We start from the raw sequence: 18,704 nt of genomic DNA, 5'->3' as shown, positions 1-18,704 counted from the left end.
AGTTAGAATTGGTTCATTCATAAGTGCTTTTGTCTTGTAAAAAATACCTATAAGCAAGACCCTATACTCAAAATTATATATTTTTTCATTTTGAAAGATCAGTATTTAAAAATGAAATTTTTTTGTTTCCATATTGTACTGTGGTCATATGTTTTCTGTGTTTGCTATTTCTTTACTATCTAAGCTAAAGAAAAAGGACTGAAATTTGTAGTATGTTCTTTTTATTTATTTTTTATTTATTTATTTATTTATTTTTTGTATTTTTCTGAAGCTGGAAACGGGGAGAGACAGTCAGACAGACTCCCGCATGCGCCCGACCAGGATCCACCCGGCACGCCCACCAGGGGGCGACGCTCTGCCCACCAGGGGGCGATGCTCTGCCCCTCCGGGGCGTCACTCTGTCGCCACCAGAGCCACTCTAGTGCCTGGGACAGAGGCCAAGGAGCCATCCCCAGCGCCCGGGCCATCTTTGCTCCAATGGAGCCTCAGCTGCGGGAGGGGAAGAGAGAGACAGAGAGGAAGGAGAGGGGGAGGGGTGGAGAAGCAGATGGGTGCTTCTCCTGTGTGCCCTGGTCGGAAATCGAACCCGGGACTTCTGCGCGCCAGGCCGACGCTCTACCGCTGAGCCAACCGGCCAGGGCCCGTATGTTCTTTTTAAAATGTTCCCAGCAAATTTGCATTCTGAGTTAATTTTCATTTAGGCAAATTCTGAAAATACTATAATTTTAATTCTTTAAGTACTCAATAATTTAAATTAGAGGTAATTTAGAAATATGCTGACTGATGTGAAGAGACTAATTTTAGATTTAAGAAGGAATTTTTTACTTCATTAATGTGTCCTTTAGCAGTTTTAATTTCTCCAAGATAGTAATCTCTTACATATCTGGGTAAAGTCTGCTAAAGTATCTCTTCTTTAGCACTCAGGTGTTTAGCTATGGCTGACCAAAACTTTGGGATGATGAGATGGCACTTTAGAGGAACTGAGAGCCCTCCCACCCTGAGACCCTTGCAGGTCTCTCCCAGTGCCACTCTACTTCCAAGCGTGGCTTCAATAACTCATACTTTTCTAGGCTCTTTCCAGTATAGCTGGATCACACACATTGCATTTAAAGAAGTATCCTGGCAGTGGTGTATACCTGGTGGAGATTTGAAGGTAGAGCTCTGAAGTCCATGCTTTTGTGCTTGTTAACCTTATGGAGGCTGTCAGATTGGGCAATAATCATATTAGCATATCTACCATTACCTTCAAGCACAGATAATTGTCTTTAGCAACAGTGTCATCTCTGTTTAAGTGACTCACCTTCTTCTGCCTAGGCTAGGTTCTCTGTGACCTGGTATTAATTCTTGCTCAAGTTGGAAGTTCATAAAAGGTTGCGGAAGGAGTTGACTCATATTTTATGTCCACCAGCCCCATGTGTGCTGTACTGACTGCATGACCAGTTTTGACCATTCTCTTTGCCTCACACTTCTGCTTTTGCTTTGGCCCTGTTTTTCTGGCTTTAAATTACATGTCCTTATCCACCTCTGATAACTTTATTTTTGTCTACTTGACTTGTAAACTAGTTTTGAATAAATTTTTCTTTTTTGGAATAAGTGGTATGTGCTTGTAGTTTTTAAAATACAAAGAAGAACAAAAAGATATAAAAGAATAAGTCTCTTTTCTCAGGCAACCACTGCTACATGGTTTGTATCTTCTTCCATGAACCCTTCTATACATATATAAGCATATTTTCCTCATTTTTTCCTAATACAAGTGGTAGCTGAGTCTGTATACTGTTATGTGTCTTTGCTTTATTAACAGTACAGTGCACTGTTGTTTGACATCTGTCTGTAGGTGATGTCTCATTTTCTTTAAAGAAAACTGTCTTATTTTTCCCGGACCTACAAATTTTCTGCCTTGAAATCCCTGATGGTTAGGTGACTTGAGACATATTGTTTGCTCTGAATCCCTGACTTCTGGTACTGTGTTTACTGCACCCTGCCCTTTCCTAGAGCCTTGCCTTGGTTGTGTTAGTCCTTCCAGGATCACTTCTCACTCAGTTCTCAAATTTCCCTCCTTTCTATTACACTTATATTTTAGCTCAGGGTCTCCAAACTTTTTACACAGGGGGCCAATTCACTGTCCCTCAGACCATTGGAGGGCTGCCAAATACAGTGGTCCTCTCACTGACCACCAATGAAAGAGGTGCCCCTTCCAGAAGTGCAGTGGGGGCTGGATAAATAGCCTCAGGGGGCCGCATTGCGGCCCGCGGGCTGTAGTTTGGGGGCGCCTGTTAAAATTTTAGCTTCTTTCCTTCCTGGGCTTTCTCCCTAAATTGAAACAAAATTTTAACTAACAAAGTATACTTTCATGAGACATTTATTAAAATGTATTTAATCGAGCTCAATACTTTCTTAAGTCTTTTATTCTTCTGGTAGAGGCAAAAGAGCTATGGATTGTCCTAAGGTTAGAAAAAGAAAAATGGTGGGTGGAGAGAAATGTAATCATTTTGTCTGATACTTAGTTAGAACTGGTCTTTAACTCCTTCCTCTCTGTCTCTCTCTTCCCCTCCCGCAGCCGGGGCTCCATTGTAGCAGAGATGGCCTGGGCGCTGGGGATGGCTCCTTGGCCTCTGCCCCAGGCGCTAGAGTGGCTCTGGTCGGGCAGGGTGACGCCCGGGAGGGGCAGAGCATCGCCCCCTGGTGGGCAGAGCTTCGCCCCTGGTGGGCGTGCCGGGTGGATCCCGGTCGGGCACATGCAGTAGTCTGTCTGACTGTCTCTCCCTGACTGGGTAGCTCAGTTGGTTAGAGCATCATCCCAATATGCCAAGGTTTGGGGTTTGATCCTTGGTCAGAGCACAAATGAGAATCAACCAGTGAAGGCATGAATGAGTGGAACAACAAATTGATGTTTTTTTCTCTCTCTACATTCCTTTCTCTGAAATCATTCAATTAAAAAAATTAGATACCTGTGGTGGTGCAGTGGATAAAGTATCTGTCTGGAATGCTGAGGTCACTGGTTTGAAACCCAGGCTTGCCTGATCAAGGCACATATGAGAAGCAACTACTATGAGTTGATGCTTCCTGCTTCTCCCCAACCCCTTCTTTCTCTTTCCTCTCAAAAATAAAAAATTAGAAAAGATAATAAAACCGGTCTTTAATATGAAATTGACATCTTTTTTGAATTCCTGAAATATGTAATATTGTAAAAAGATAATATGTAATATTATCGAAAAAAGATTTTGTCCGTAGAATACACTACTGCTATGTGCAATGAACAACATCTTTTTTGAATTTTAAGGAGGAATAAATTGTAGTGAAAATGAGAATTAGCTTTGTGTGATGTTTGCTATTGTCATTATTTTTCTAAATTTAGCTTTGGTCATTTAACTTCTTTGAAGAAGTGTTTTTGTTTTTGTTTGTTTTTACTGCTTAGAGCAACATTAATAATGCCAGTTAGTATAGCTGTGACTGGGTGGTGAGGCCTTCCTCCTGACTCTTCAAGCAAAGGCATAGGAGGCAATTAGCACTTATCAGAGATACAGTACGAAGTGGGTTTTTTTGCTTTGTTTTTTACATAGAAGTTATAGAAAATTTAAAATCTAGATTTTTTTTTTTTTTTTTTGCATTTTTCTGAAGCTGGAAACAGGGAGAGACAGTCAGACAGACTCCCGCATGCGCACGACCGGGATCCACCCGGCACGCCCACCATGGGGTGACGCTCTGCCCACCAGGGGGCGATGCTCTGCCCATCCTGGGCGTTGCCATGTTGCGACCAGAGCCACTCTAGCGCCTGAGGCAGAGGCCACAGAGCCATCCCCAGCGCCCGGGCCATCTTTTGCTCCAGTGGAGCCTTGGCTGCGGGAGGGGAAGAGAGAGACAGAGAGGAAGGCGCGGCGGAGGGGTGGAGAAGCAAATGGGCGCTTCTCCTGTGTGCCCTGGCCGGGAATCGAACCTGGGTCCTCCGCACGCTAGGCCGACGCTCTACCGCTGAGCCACCCAGCCAGGGCTAAAATCTAGATATTTTTAAGGCCAACTATTTTTTGTATGAATAAGAAAAGTGTAGATTTATTTGTTTGACTTGTTGTTTTTTGATTCATCTTCAAAGCCTGTTATTTGGGACTGTATTCCTAGGGAGCAGCCATTTATATTAGTCTGGGAATTTCTCAAGGGCACAGGTCACACCCTTCTCTTTCATGTCTCCAGTGAATAACATTGTACCTGGTGTTAACTAGATGTTCAATAAGTATTTGTTAAACTAAACTAAAAGATTCACCAAGTAGGCATTAAGGTAATTTTATTCTGCCTCCAAATTTTTTGTTGTATGTGGCAGTGTTCCATAATTAATCTAGTTTTTAAACAACCCTTATACGTGGTGGTTTTAAGATGACAATTTTAATGTTTTTAAGTTTTTCCTAGTTTTTACTTTTAAGTAACACATGTTAAGGGGTGATATGTTAGAAATTTTTTTCATACTTGTCTTAGAACTCAGGAGTTTGACCGGAGTTACAGATTTGCTTATAGTGTTGGGATGGTACTGTGAAGATTGAGTTCATGTGTGGTCAGCAGTAAAGCAAGCAGTATACCATTTAAAATGTTTACTACCACTACTTAAAATTGTTGACCAACATATCAGTATATTAAGAAAAAAAAATCAAAGCTTATCTTTGTCTAGCACAGAAGAGCACTAACTGTAACTCTTAGAAAAACTTTTAATGCCTATATTTATGGAATTAAAAATTAAAAGTATTTATTTTTATTTTTAAATTATCTATCTATCTATCTATCTCAGGGGTCTCAAACTTGTGGCCCGCCGAACAATTTTGTGCGGCCCGCAGACTAATCCATGAAGTTCAAAATATTTTGGATAAAATTAAGTAAGCCTAGGGGCCTACTTGTATTTTTTATTTCTCTAGCATTCTAGCTAGATATTAGCTTAGTTAACAGCAGTTGTGATGCGAACTACAGTTTCTGGTCGTTTTGTGACACTGAGTAAACTGCATGTACGATTGTGCTTGTTTTTTTTTTTTTTTTTTTTTTTTAAATAAATTTTTATTAATGGTAATGGGATGACATTAATAAATCAGGGTACATATATTCAAAGAAAACATGTCTAGGTTACCTTGTCATTAAATTATGTTGCATACCCCTCGCCCAAAGTCAGATTGTCCTTCGCCACCCTCTATCTAGTTCTCTGTGCCCCTCCCCCTCCCCCTAACTCTCCCCCTGTCCTCCCTCCCCCCACCCCTGGTAACCACCACACACTTGTCCATGTCTCTTAGTCTCATTTTTATGTTCCACTAATGTATGGAATCATGTAGTTCTTGTTTTTTTCTGATTTACTTATTTCACTCCTTATAATGTTATCAAGATCCCACCATTTTGCTGTAAATGATCTGATGTCATCATTTCTTATGGCTGAGTAGTATTCCATAGTGTATATGTGCCACATCTTCTTTATCCAGTCTTCTATTGAAGGGCTTTTTGGTTGTTTCCATGTCTTAGCCACTGTGAACAGTGCTGCAATGAACATGGGGCTACATGTGTCTTCACGTATCAATGTTTCTGAGGTTTTGGGGTATATACCCAGTAGAGGGATTGCTGGGTCATAAGGTAGTTCTATTTGCAGTTTTTTGAGGAACCACCATACTTTCCTCCATAATGGTTGTACTACTTTACAGTCCCACCAACAGTGAATGAGGGTTCCTTTTTCTCCACAGCCTCTCCAACATTTGCTATTACCCGTCTTGTTGTTAATAGCTAACGATTGTGCTTGTTGTACTGATTTTTTTTTGTTTTCAACTGCAGTGAGAAAAGTGTTGCGTAACAGTTGCCTTTTGTAGACCTAGTGCGGCCCGCCGAACGGCTGTGATCTTGCTCTGCGGCCCACATGCTGAGTTGAGTTTGAGACCCCTGATCTATCTAAAAGAGAAGTAGGGAGGCAGAAAGACAGATTCCCGCATAAGCCCTGACCGGGATCCACCCAGCAAGCCCTCTACTGGGATGATGCTTTGCCCATCTGTGGCTGCTGCTCCGTTGCTCTGCAACTGATCTATTTGAGTGCTTGAGGCCAGGCCATGGAACCTCAGCACCTGGGGCCAACTTTGCATGAACCATCTGAGCCATGGCTACAGGAGGGGGAGAGAGAGAGAGAGAGAAGGAGAGAGAGGAAAGGGGGAGCGGTGGAGAAGCAGATGGTCACTTGTCCTGTGTGCCCTGACCAGGAATCAAACCCGGGACTTCCACATACTGGGCCAATGCTCTACCGCTGAGCTAACCTGCCAGGGCCAAAAGTATTTTTCTTATTGATAAAATGTGTAAGTAGAATTAATAAATCTTTCAGGTCCCTTTATTGATTTCCCAGTTAACTCTACATGGAATAGAAAAATCTTGTTTATAGAGAGAATTTTCTTAAACACATAGAGAAAGCTCTCAATATGCCATTTTAAAAGTGTTAATCAGGTATGGTGGTGAGGGCTGGGAATATAATGATATACATTAAATCTACCTTCTCTGTCCTTTTAGAGCTTCCAGGTGAATGGGGATACAGAAAAATAATTAATTACAAGATAGTGGGATGATATAGTCTAGTTGTAAAGCATGCTATGGGCATAGATATGAAGAATTTTTAACAAAGATACAGGAGGGGTCAGAAAGGCTTCCTGGAGGATGTGACATATAACCTGAGATCTGAAGGATTACTACACATGAGCCCGACCAGGGAAATGTAGAATGTTGTAGGAAGAGAAATAAAAACAAAGGTGAAGGCCTGAAAAGTGAGAAAGAGAGAATTTGGTTAATTCGTGGACCTGAAAGACATTTGGTATGTCTGGGTTAACACAACTGTTTTGTATGTGTGTGTGTGTTGAGGGTGGGATAGCACTTGTGATCAGTAATTAAGAATGATTAGTCAAAGAGTCAAATGCTTTTCTATTTTCGGGCACTCTCTATGAATATAACTTTATAACTAGGAATATGTAAGAAATTGATAGATGTTTTTTAATTTAAAAAGTATTTTGCTGATTTTGAAGAGGGAGAGTGAGAAAGAAAAGAGGGAGGGAGGGAGGGAAGAAAGGAAAGAGGAGAGAGAGAGAAACTCGGTTTGTTGTTCCTCTTGTTTATGCCTTCGTTGGTTGATTATTGTATGTGTTGGAACGATGCTCTCAGCAGCTGAGCCTCAGCTAAGTATGGTTTTTGTTTTCAATGGTTGAGAGAACCTGGTAGACAAAGTGATATGTCTGATGTAGGGATGCAGTCTTATATTTTCATAACCTCATGCTGTCTTTTTTTATGTAACTCTTCAGCTGAATTCTTAAGTTAACCTATTACATTACTTTTGTGTCTTTCTTCAGTCTTTTTTGAATATCTTTAAAGTTGAATTTTTAGTGTAGGTTTTATAGGTCTTTTAAGGTAGAATTAAAGTGTGCAGAAATTTCCTATGTTTCTTTCTGCTGGTTCTACACTCAACTACACTTTCTGAGGACTTCATGTAGATCAGTTAGAGGTTTATCTAAAATATTTTGTTTGTCCACCTCTCATAATTTGTCAGTCACTTAGGAATTTGTGAACTATAAGTAGTAGCAGTTCATTGGCAGTATATTTTGTAATGTGAAATGAACTTTGCAAATATGTGTGTATTTTTTTAATGTATATATGCTTTTTTATTTACTTCATATATATGTTTGTACGTTTGCATGTAAATTTGCTTTTTTATAAAGAATAATACCCAAGCTATATTCTGAATCTTCTTAAATTTATGTTTTCTAATTTTGTGGTAATAAGGTCTAGTGGACCATATTAGTAAACATTGATTTGGATTTGGGAAGTGGTGGAAATTATTTTATTATGTATATTTTTTCCAGTAGAAACCTAAATATATGGTTTTTGGGCATTTAAGGTCATATATCTTCTTTCATAATTCTCTAAGATAGGTTTGGTTTGTTTGTTTTACAAGATGGATAAATGAAAGTGCAAAGATTATGCTCTTTAAGGTCATCTAAAGACTTGGTAAGTTGTGGTAACCTGCTAATCAGTCTTTTAGCAGTAAGGTTGGTCTGTTTTTAGGATGATGGTGAAATAAAAGTGATGATTAGTACAAAAATTAAATGTAGACAGATTGCAAAAGATTGAATCAGAAATGTTTAACTTTTATGGACCCTTCATTATTAATTACAGTAGTAAGATTTTACTCTTTAGTAGTTCCTGAGCTTAAATATTAAATAGTCAAATGCTGTTGAATAACAGAACATTTTACACCCAAATAGTCTTAAAGGTATTTTTCAGGACACTTTTGTTTTTAATTAAAATCAATATTATTATTATTTTTTATTTGAGAAAACTGAAGGCTCATTAATTAAATTACTGCAGATCAGTTTTGTCAGTTTACCTGTGGCAAAGACCTGGAGGAAGTAGTGACAAAGACCTTCCATTTGTGTTTTTTCTTTTTTTTTCCATTTGTGTTTTATTCTTGGTGGATGTTTTAATTTTAAAGATCAGATGCTTGTTGCCATTTATTTTTTTTCTCTGCCTTTTGATCCTTTGTCACAATGCTTAGGTTCCCCAGATCACTGACATTTTTTAATGAATAGTTCTTGAGCACTACTAGAGCTGAACACTTTGTAGTTACAAGTAAGACAGACTTGGTCTTGGCTGCTTTGTAGGTTATAATCTTAGCGGAAAAGACAGGCTTTAAACTAGTAGTTATGCCAATATTTAATTAATTACAATTGAGGTAAGTTTTTGAGGGAGAAAGGTTTTGAGTAAATATACAGTGGTATCAAGAGGCCTAAGCAAAATTCAAAATTATGAACAAGATCTACTGTCACACTAAATTGCCGTAATCCTGTGTTGGCCCAGGACCTGAAGTAATTTGAGCTGAATTTAAAAAGAATAGTTGGCTCAGTGATAGAGTGTTGGCCCGGCCTGTGGATGTCCCAGGTTCAATTCTCAGTCAGGGCACACAGGAGAAGTGACCATCTGCTTCTCCATCCCTCCCTTTCCTGCTTCTCTCTCTCTCTTTCTGCCACAGCCATGGCTCAATTGGTTTAAGTTCATTGGCCCTGGGTGCTGAGGATGGCTTTGTGGAGCCTCTGCCTCAGGTGCTAAAAATAGCTCGGTTGTGAGCATGGCCCCAGATGGGGGTTGCTGGGTGGATCCTGGTTGGGGCACATGTAGGAGTCTGTCTCTCTGTCTCCCCTACTCTCACTTAGAAAAGAAGAAAAAAAAGAAAAGTCATAGACAATCCTGTGACAGTTTTGAATTGCTTTACAGGATCAGGGAAAATGTGTTACAAAAGTTCATGTTCACTTTCTAATGCAGAAGTGAGCTGTAAAAACCAGGCAAAAACTTTGGCAAGTAATAGGAGGGGATGGGGACATTTAGTTTTTTCTGTTCCTGTCCAGATCTATAGAGTCAAAATCTCTAGGGGTGGGTCACATACACCTTTATTCCCAGGTCATTGTGATGATCAAACAGATATTGGACCACTGTTGGTATATATCCCAACACTTTATTGGCTGTTTAATTAGAAAAAAAGTATCAGCTGTCTTAATACCCAAAGGATGGAAGGATTTTTGCTTAGGACTTAGTTTATAACAAAGTTGTGAATAATACATTGTAGTAGTAATTGGAAATGCCTGTGTATTTTGTTTTTAAAGAGTAAAACTGCACTTTTGAATTTTCAACAGTGGTTCTTCAGTTAAAAGTATATGTTAAAGCTACTTTTTGTGTTTTCTATTTTCCCTCCTCAGGAACTAAACAACTTAAACATATTTTATTAAAAGATGTGGACACTATTTTTGAATGTAAATTATGCCGAAGTCTCTTCAGAGGATTACCAAATTTAATTACCCACAAAAAGTTCTACTGTCCACCAAGTCTCCAGATGGATGACAGTAAGTTTTATTCATGTATTTAGTTAGGCTTTTGTAATTAAATATCCTTATATTACAACTATATATTTGTGTTAAATTATGGATATCTATTTTAGATATCTTAATGAGAGAGAAAAATTAAATACTTGACTCAGTGTTGTTATTCAGTTTCTTAGATATATGTACTTTCATGCCTGTGCTTTTCACTTGGATTTTTCTAAAGATATATGAGATAAGATTAATGAATATATTTATTTGTTTGATTTGAATATGTTTATTTACCTGATTTAAAATATTGAATATTGTTTTTGAATGTTCATATGGATCATAATTTATATGCAGGATTTTTGTAAGTTAAAATATGAATTCTTGAAGGGGATATTGCTATTTTTCTTCTTTACATATTTAACAACTTATCAGATAAGACTGATCATTTACTTAGGTTCCTCTTAAGTAAATGAGAAGGTTTAGATTTGAACAAAGAATGAGTAAATGAGTTGATTTCATGGGAATAGTAGCAATCATTAAAAAAATATATTACTGTTTCTAGTCTTTTTTGAGTCTTGATTGAAGATCAGTTTTGTTCTCTTGTTCTCTAAATTTATTTAGATCAGAAATTAGATTGTATCATGGGCTAACTTGTGACCTGAAGTAGCTTTATGTGATAAAAGTAGATAGTAGGCTGATAAAGTCTTTTTTTTTTTTTTTTTTTTTTAGCAAGGGGGGGACAGATAGGGACAGACAGACAGGAAGGGAGATAGATAAGACGTATTAGTTCTTTGTTGCAGCACCTTAGTTCATTGATTGCTCTCCCATATTTGCCTTGACCAAGGGGCTACAGCTGAGTCAGTGACCCCTTGCTCAAGGCAGCGACCTTGGGCTCAAGTCAGCAAACTTTGGGCTCAAGCCAGTGACCATGGGATCATGTCTGTGATCCCATGCCCAAGCCAGCAATCTGGTGCTCAAGCTGGTGAGCCCGCACTCAAGCTGTATGATCCCATACTCAGGCTGGCGACCTGGGGGTTTTGAACCTGGGTCTTCTACATCCCAGGCTGATGCTCCATCCACTGCACCACTGCCTGGTCAGGATGATAGAGTCTTTGTGGAACCAAATGTTTGTTGAATTAAGTGTATTGCCCCTGTATGATTAAGTTGCAGTATATGTAATGGTGTTATTTTTTTGCTTTAAAGAACTCATGTATAGTCTTAAAATAGTTTAATAAATACTAACTTTCATAATTTTTTGTTCAAGGATTTAAGTCTGTGAACTTATAAAATATAGAACTTATTTTGCCAATTTGATACTATATTGCACTGTGGATTTTATACATTTTTATCCTAACCTTTTTGGGGTGGGGATGAAATACTAACTTCATATGTCAGCATGAAGCTGTCTCAAACCATATTATAGGACATACATGAAATGAAAATTTTCTATTTGGATACTATTATTAGATCTATACTTTTATCATTGAGATGTAAATGAAAAGGAAGTCTATAAAGATTAGTTTCAAACTAACTTTTCAATTAATTAATTTTCTACTACTAGAAAATAAGTTAATTTTCTCATAATTACTCTTATTTTTTAGGATGGAGTTGACTTATAGAGGGAAATAGATAAATGGATTTGCTGGATTATTGTGCTCTTTTCTGGGTATTACTCATTCTAGAAATCCTTCTGTGAAAGCATTTTCTTCTTATAGATACTTTATCCATTTTAAAATGGATAGTGGACAAGGAGAGCTATAATGAGTGATTTCTTGATTTCTAAATAAATAGGAAATATGATGCTATATTCAATAATTAATATATAGTTAGAATTTAGAGTTGTACATGGAAACATGACCAGTGTTAAACAGCTCTGTTACAGGAATATTTAGTTGCCTATAGGGGGTGTAATTATTGTACAGGTAAATACAACTGGTTCTGTGTTTGGAATAAATCTATAGTTTTTAATATTTGTTTTAATAGAATTGTGTCATGTTAAGGAGATACATAATAGTACTGATTTTAGCATATACATGTCATTCACGTTTATATATTTTCCTACAAATATTTCTCTTTCATTTCCATAAGTATATCCTACAATTAGACTAGGTAATTTATTATGGATAAGGTTACTAGGAATGCTATTATGTTTTCTGAAAAAAACAGTCTATATGTAGTAACATTCTTCATGATGTTTTATTCATGTCAGGTTATGAGAACTTTGATTTGCTTTTGGTTGCCTAAAAATTTTAGACTAAAGATGTGAAATATTATTTTATTGTTTGGGACAGTCATGTGCTTGTGTATTTTATATCTAGGGCACTTAGAATTGGAAGGAGCTCTTTAGTTGCATTTATTCCTTAACATTTGTGTACTATGTTGAGGTTCTAAATTAAAGCAAATTTTAATGAATACTAGTTCTTATCTTCATAAACTACTGAAAAGAGATAATGCTGTTATATACTTACCTGGTAGGGGAGATACCATGATCATGAGGTAATGCTGTTATAAAAATAAACATGAACTAGAAATATAATAAATTTTAAGGTAGACTGTTAAAATACATTTAAAAATATTAGTGGACTGTTGTAGGCTAATTATTTCAGATTAAAATGTTGTTTTTTCCTTAACAGACCTTCCTGATGTAAATGATAAACAAAGCCAAGCCATAAATGATCTCCTAGAAGCCATATATCCAAGTGTGGACAAGCGAGAATATATTATTAAGCTAGAACCCATAGAAACAAATCAGAATGCGATGTTTCAGTATATTTCAAGGACTGATAATCCTACTGAAGTCACAGAGTCCAGTGGTACTCCAGAACAAACCGAAGTTCAAGTACAGGAAAGCAGCACTGAGCCCTCTAAAACAGCACCAGTCACAGATACAGAGGTGGAAGCTGTAGAGCCCCCTCCTGTTGAGATTGTTGCAGATGAAGTTGCACCTACAACTGATGAACAACCTCAGGAATCACAGGCTGACGTGGAAACTTCTGACAGTTCTGATTTTGGTCACCAGTTGATATGTTGTCTTTGTAGAAAAGAATTTAATTCCAGGCGAGGTGTTCGTCGTCACATTCGAAAAGTACACAAGAAAAAGATGGAGGAACTAAAAAAGTACATTGAAACACGAAAGAATCCAAACCAATCCTCTAAAGGGCGCAGTAAGAATGTTCTAGTTCCATTAAGTAGGAGTTGTCCAGTATGTTGTAAATCATTTGCTACAAAAGCGAATGTAAGGAGACATTTTGATGAAGTTCATAGAGGACTAAGGAGGGATTCAATTACTCCTGATATAGCAACAAAGCCTGGGCAACCTTTGTTCCTGGATTCTGTTTCTCCTAAAAAATCTTTTAAGACTCGAAAACAAAAGTCGTCTTCAAAGGCTGAATACAATTTAACTGCATGCAAATGCCTCCTTTGCAAGAGGAAATATAGTTCACAAATAATGCTTAAAAGACATATGCAAATTGTCCACAAGATAACTCTTTCTGGGACAAACTCTAAAAGAGAGAAAGGCCCTAATAATACTGCCAGCAGTTCAGAAATAAAAGTTAAAGTTGAACCAGCAGATTCTGTAGAATCTTCACCCCCTTCCATTACCCATTCTCCACAGAATGAATTAAAGGGAACAAATCATTCAAATGAAAAAAAGAACACACCGGCAGCACAGAAAAATAAAGTTAAACAGGACTCCGAAAGCCCTAAATCAACCAGTCCGTCTGCTGCAGGTGGCCAGCAAAAAACCAGGAAACCAAAACTTTCAGCTGGCTTTGACTTTAAGCAACTTTACTGTAAACTTTGTAAACGTCAGTTTACTTCCAAACAGAACTTGACTAAACACATTGAGTTGCACACAGATGGGAATAACATTTATGTTAAATTCTACAAGTGTCCTCTTTGCACTTATGAAACTCGTCGGAAGCGTGATGTGATACGACATATAACTGTGGTCCATAAAAAGTCATCCCGCTATCTTGGGAAAATAACAGCCAGTTTGGAGATCAGAGCTATAAAAAAGCCTATTGATTTTGTTCTAAATAAAGTGGCAAAAAGAGGCCCTTCGAGGGACGAAGCAAAAAATAGCGATTCAAAACATGATGGCACTTCTAACTCTCCTAGTAAAAAGTATGAAGTAGCTGACGTTGGTATTGAAGTAAAAGTCACAAAAAACTTTTCTCTTCACAGATGCAATAAATGTGGAAAGGCATTTGCCAAAAAGACTTATCTTGAACATCATAAGAAAACTCATAAGGCAAATGCTTCCAATTCACCTGAAGGAAACAAAACCAAAGGCCGAAGTACAAGATCTAAGGCTCTTGTCTGGTGAGGAACAGTTAACAGAGTTTTGCTTTTTTTCCCCCATCGAACTAAAAAAATCATTTGACCATAATTTATAGCTGGTTCCATTTTAACCCATGTTTGCTTCCATATATCTTATGGCAATGGGAACTGCAAGAGTAATGCGCACATTGCATTTCCTCTTCAGTGACCTTTGTTCCAGTGGCTTGGGAACAAAAGTTAACTTCAGAACTTATCTTCCACAGAACAATGCAATATAGTTATAGGAAGATGGTACAGGGTCAGTACTTTCCTCCCTGTGTTGTAAAATATACATTTATACTGGCTTATGTTTACAATAGAAGTTTTCTGTTTAACTAACTTTGCACAGGTTTAATTTGATTCAGTGACTTAGTCTACTAATTAATACATTGTAGGAAAGTTAAATATGTTAGAATGAATTTGTTTGTGAAGGTAATAATTATAGGAAAAAAGTCTTTTGAGGCACTGTAATTATTGTAAAAATTATCTGTGACGGCTAAATAAAGTGCTGCACTCAGAAAAACAAAACCCCCAAATTGAATTTAGAATTCATTAGCATTTGTTATTTACATTTAACATAGCGCTTCTAGGTGAAGGAGGAAACTTGATAAAAGTTTGGAATTTTTTTTCTTCTGTGGAGTGTCAGTTACCAATTTTTAGTTTGAGCTATGAAAAAAGTGATTATTTAAGTCCCAAATTCTCTCATTTCCCCCCTTTTTTAAAAATAAACTTTTTGGTGACCATTTCAAAGTAGTTAATATTATTAAATAGGGATATGTATATGTGTGTGTGTATATATATATATGTAAACATATATATATATATACACACATACATACATACATATGTTTTTTTTCGGTGTGTTTGTGTGTTGCAAGAAAACTAAAATCCCTATTGGGAAGAAAGAAAAAATATGTGCTTTTAAGAAGGTTTTGGAACAAATAGAGATTTTTTAAAATGCAATATAAAACAAGGAGTGGAATTCCTATACTTGTTTTTTTAAGTCTCTCTGTATTTTTAAAGTTTACCTTCAGTACCTGTGTCCTGTGTTAAGGCAATTAATATATTTAATTAGTATTAAATTAGTTTTGGATTCAGGTTCTAAAGCAGTATACTTAGTTTGAGTGCTGAGTAGGTTAAATGTTGTGGTCTGATTATCACACATTTTTTTATTTTTATAGAAAACGAGATGAAACCATTAAAAGTCATTTACTGTTGTGTAATTTTAAAAACAAGCTTTTATTGGTAAACTCAAAAGTGTTCATTTATTCCCATTTCTCCTCAGATAACTTCAAGTGATGTACGAAAAGGTTTGGAGTTCATTTTTGTGGAAAGACTTTAAATTGGTGTTAGAACCACTAAACATCTTCAAATGGTACTATGAGAAAAAAAAAAGAAAAACATTATCATAAATATTTGACTGTAACTGCTGTTTTCTCACTAAAATGATAATCATCTAACCACTTGTTTCAAAGGCACTGCCTTTCCAGCACTTTCAAGTAGCTGTGACATTACTTATTGTCATCATAGTCTTACCAGCTAACCCTTTGACCTTGTGCATTTGATCTACAGTTTCTACAAAAATGTTGCAAATTTTGTTTTCCAATTTGTTGATTAAAGTGATCAACAACCGGAAGAAAATATCACCACTGGTGATTTTTAATTGACAAAGACTTTGTATCTTAGGGATTTTAGTTTTGTTCCAGTTTATTCGGCAAGATTTTCATCTGGATTGTACAGATATTTGATTTCCTAGTGAGTGTGTGTTAGGACCAAAAGGCAAATTAGTATTAACACATTATACATATTTAGCCTACTAAATATTTGTAATTATTTTTTACATTCATTTATTTCTAACTTGTTCGTCAGCACTTAAATGTTTAAAGCTTCATGCTAAAATATATAGCAGAGGAGAATTCTAGTTCATTGTCATCCATGGATCATTACATTGGTCATTTGTAAGCATCTGAGGTTTTTCTGAAAATTTAACATTCCCCTGTTTTTCTTTAAATTTTATACAAAGCACTTTAATGATAGATGCAACTTAGTTTTTCAGTTTCTATTTAGACCACACCTTTACTAATGTTAATATGAAGGTAGTAACTAGCGTACTGATATTTTATGGATGCCGACAATCCATGCACAACCACTTCGTATGCTATTAGTTTATTTCTTTAAATATTGCTTAAAAAAAAAGGCAATTGGGTTGTTAACCCTGATTTTTTTTCCCTCCCAAGTAAAATCTTAAATGACCACTTTAGATAATATTTGATTCCTACTATAAAATTTGGAAAATAATGAATTCTTGTTCATTTTTCTAATCAAGATTTTAGGAAAACAGAAGTACACCTATCTTTATGAAATTTTGGACAGGTTTTGTGTATCAATATTTTGTACTTTTTAGGAACTTTATTTTTTAGTCATTTTTGTCAAATTATAATTTTAAAAGGTACAGCAGAGAATATACCATGTTTTTATATAAGTTCACACCTGTACTTAGGAGGGATCCTGTCCATCTATATACTTTTTTGTATAAAATTTTAAAATGATGAAGATCCACAAGGTCATACACAGAAAAACATTTACCCTTCCCAGTGCTTTGCACTAAAATATACTGTGAAAGGAAACTAGAAAGACTGTAACTGTTGCTGGAAATGTTCTATATTGAATGTACATGCTCTTGTTGGAAAAATGTACTATATGTGATGGAAATAAACCAGACTTGGAGTTATTTCAGCTAAATGTGCTTCAGCAAAGGTGCATTGGTTGAAACTTAAATGTTTTATTATTAAATTTAAATTTATTCAGTGACTATGAGCAGCTACACTTGAATTATATCTATAGTTTTATTTTTAAGAATTAGAGTTATATTTTCTCTTTAATTTAAAAACAGATTTACTTTTCCACATATGGAAAACTTGTACTTATAGGTCTAACTTTAATGATTAATAGTGTAATATATTTAGGGAACTAAATGTGTAGATGGTATTTCATTTATAAACCATCTTCATTAGCTGCACATTATTAAACCTGTATGTTTGACTTTTGCAAGGTGTTATCTTTTATGCATTCCCACACACGAGACGTATTCCAAAGATATTTATTTTCCAGACCTAAGTATCCATGACCAGTGGAAAGATAAGAGGATTCTTAGAAAGCTTGGGGTAGCTCTTGCTACAGCCTTTCATCTGTATGTCAGCCTCCTCTTCTCTGCTTTGCTTGTTAAATACTGTGTGGATGAATGAGAAACAGCCTGCAGTTGGTCGAGGGGAGCCCAGTTGCTAGAATTTCCTTACTTGACTCACCTGCTTCCCCATGTATTCTCTGTTATAACTCTGGGGCCATGAGCAGGAGTTTAGAAAGAGGAATTGAGGGTTCAAGGTCTGTCAAAAATATTGTGTGGGTCATTGATAAAAAAATAGCCCTATGTCAGGACTGGTTTACATTAGAAGGGCCTAGAGAGATTTGGAATATTTTATCATAATAGTTAAACTAACAGATCACAGCATACATAGAAGTTAGAGGCTAAAGCGGACTGGTTTAGAAAGGTAGCATGAACTAGTAAGAGGGATTAGAAATTCGTTGTTCTTCCTATTCCTTTCTGGTCTTCTGTCTTACATTTTGGTTTTATTTTGATTCTTGAGCTTTGTCTTCTCAGAGGCTTAGGCTTGACGCTCTTGAGAAGAGGCCTAGGAAATTTTTGCTGGAAGCTTTTTTGCATGTAGGCTATGTAAACACATATTTATAGTGCTTTTGTTATTGATGTAGCTACGGAGGTAAAAGCACCATCATCAGAAACTGCTTGTATCAAGACCTATATATTTCTGGCTACAGATAATATCCACCTTTGCTGCTATTTGCTCAGTTAAGAGTTTTTCTAGAGAATTCAACTCATCTTTCTTCCTTCCACTCCTAAGTGTGTTAGAAGAATAGAAACAATAAAAGATCTGACTTGCACCTCAACTTCTTAAATCTTGGAAGTGCAAGTGAGAGCTGGATGAGGTATGGCTGACACTGGGATGATATTCATTAGGACATGCGCATGTACCTTGAGTGCACAATAACCATTGGTTCATGTCTTTTTTTTTCTCTTCCCTATTTCAAGAAGAAAATCTTAAAGAATATTCATACATATTCTTGAATAATTTATAAATTACCCTTATTTAAGTTTTAGCCTGATTTTGTATATATGAGTTTAGTTTTCTGTTGACACAGATTGCTTGTATTATTTAAAAGTACCTTAATATTTTTTTAGAGATGTGTTATATTTTATGGTCAATAGGCTGTTCTCAGCTTGCTTTAAAGAGCCTGTGGATGCAGTGCCAGGGAGTTTTATTGCTTTGCCATGGCTTGATGCTGGGAGTATATAAAGAGAAGTTTCCCAGTTGGTGTTATGACTAAGTATGGAGATAGAGAGGCATAGTGGATATCATTTCCTGTTGGGAAGTTGCAGAATATCTCTGACTACCATGACCACTGAAAATCAGATAGAAATGCTTCTAAAACTTTGGAAATGAGGTTTCTAGGTTTCTTGCAGTGGCC

At 36.5% G+C, this 18,704-nt stretch overlaps 1 protein-coding gene across 2 annotated transcripts in view; it reads left to right on the top strand.

Moving 5' to 3' along the window:
* Window positions 1-18,704, top strand: part of ZNF800 (zinc finger protein 800) — a 57,236-nt gene that overhangs the window by 11,938 nt on the left and 26,594 nt on the right. Inside the window, exons 4-6 of one of the 2 annotated variants that reach the window (XM_066362592.1) lie at window positions 9,729-9,872; window positions 12,473-14,165; window positions 15,448-17,209. In XM_066362592.1, the coding sequence (XP_066218689.1) occupies window positions 9,729-9,872; window positions 12,473-14,165; window position 15,448 (1,838 nt within the window). In that variant the 3' untranslated portion in view covers window positions 15,449-17,209. Of the gene's footprint in view, window positions 1-9,728; window positions 9,873-12,472; window positions 14,166-15,447; window positions 17,210-18,704 lie in introns of those variants that run through there. The other variant, XM_066362591.1, reaches the window with a different exon arrangement.

This window comes from Saccopteryx leptura, chromosome 2 (genome assembly GCF_036850995.1).
Source record: "Saccopteryx leptura isolate mSacLep1 chromosome 2, mSacLep1_pri_phased_curated, whole genome shotgun sequence".
Taxonomy (NCBI): Eukaryota; Metazoa; Chordata; class Mammalia; order Chiroptera; family Emballonuridae; genus Saccopteryx; species Saccopteryx leptura.
This window is presented reverse-complemented; position numbering and strand designations above follow the sequence as displayed.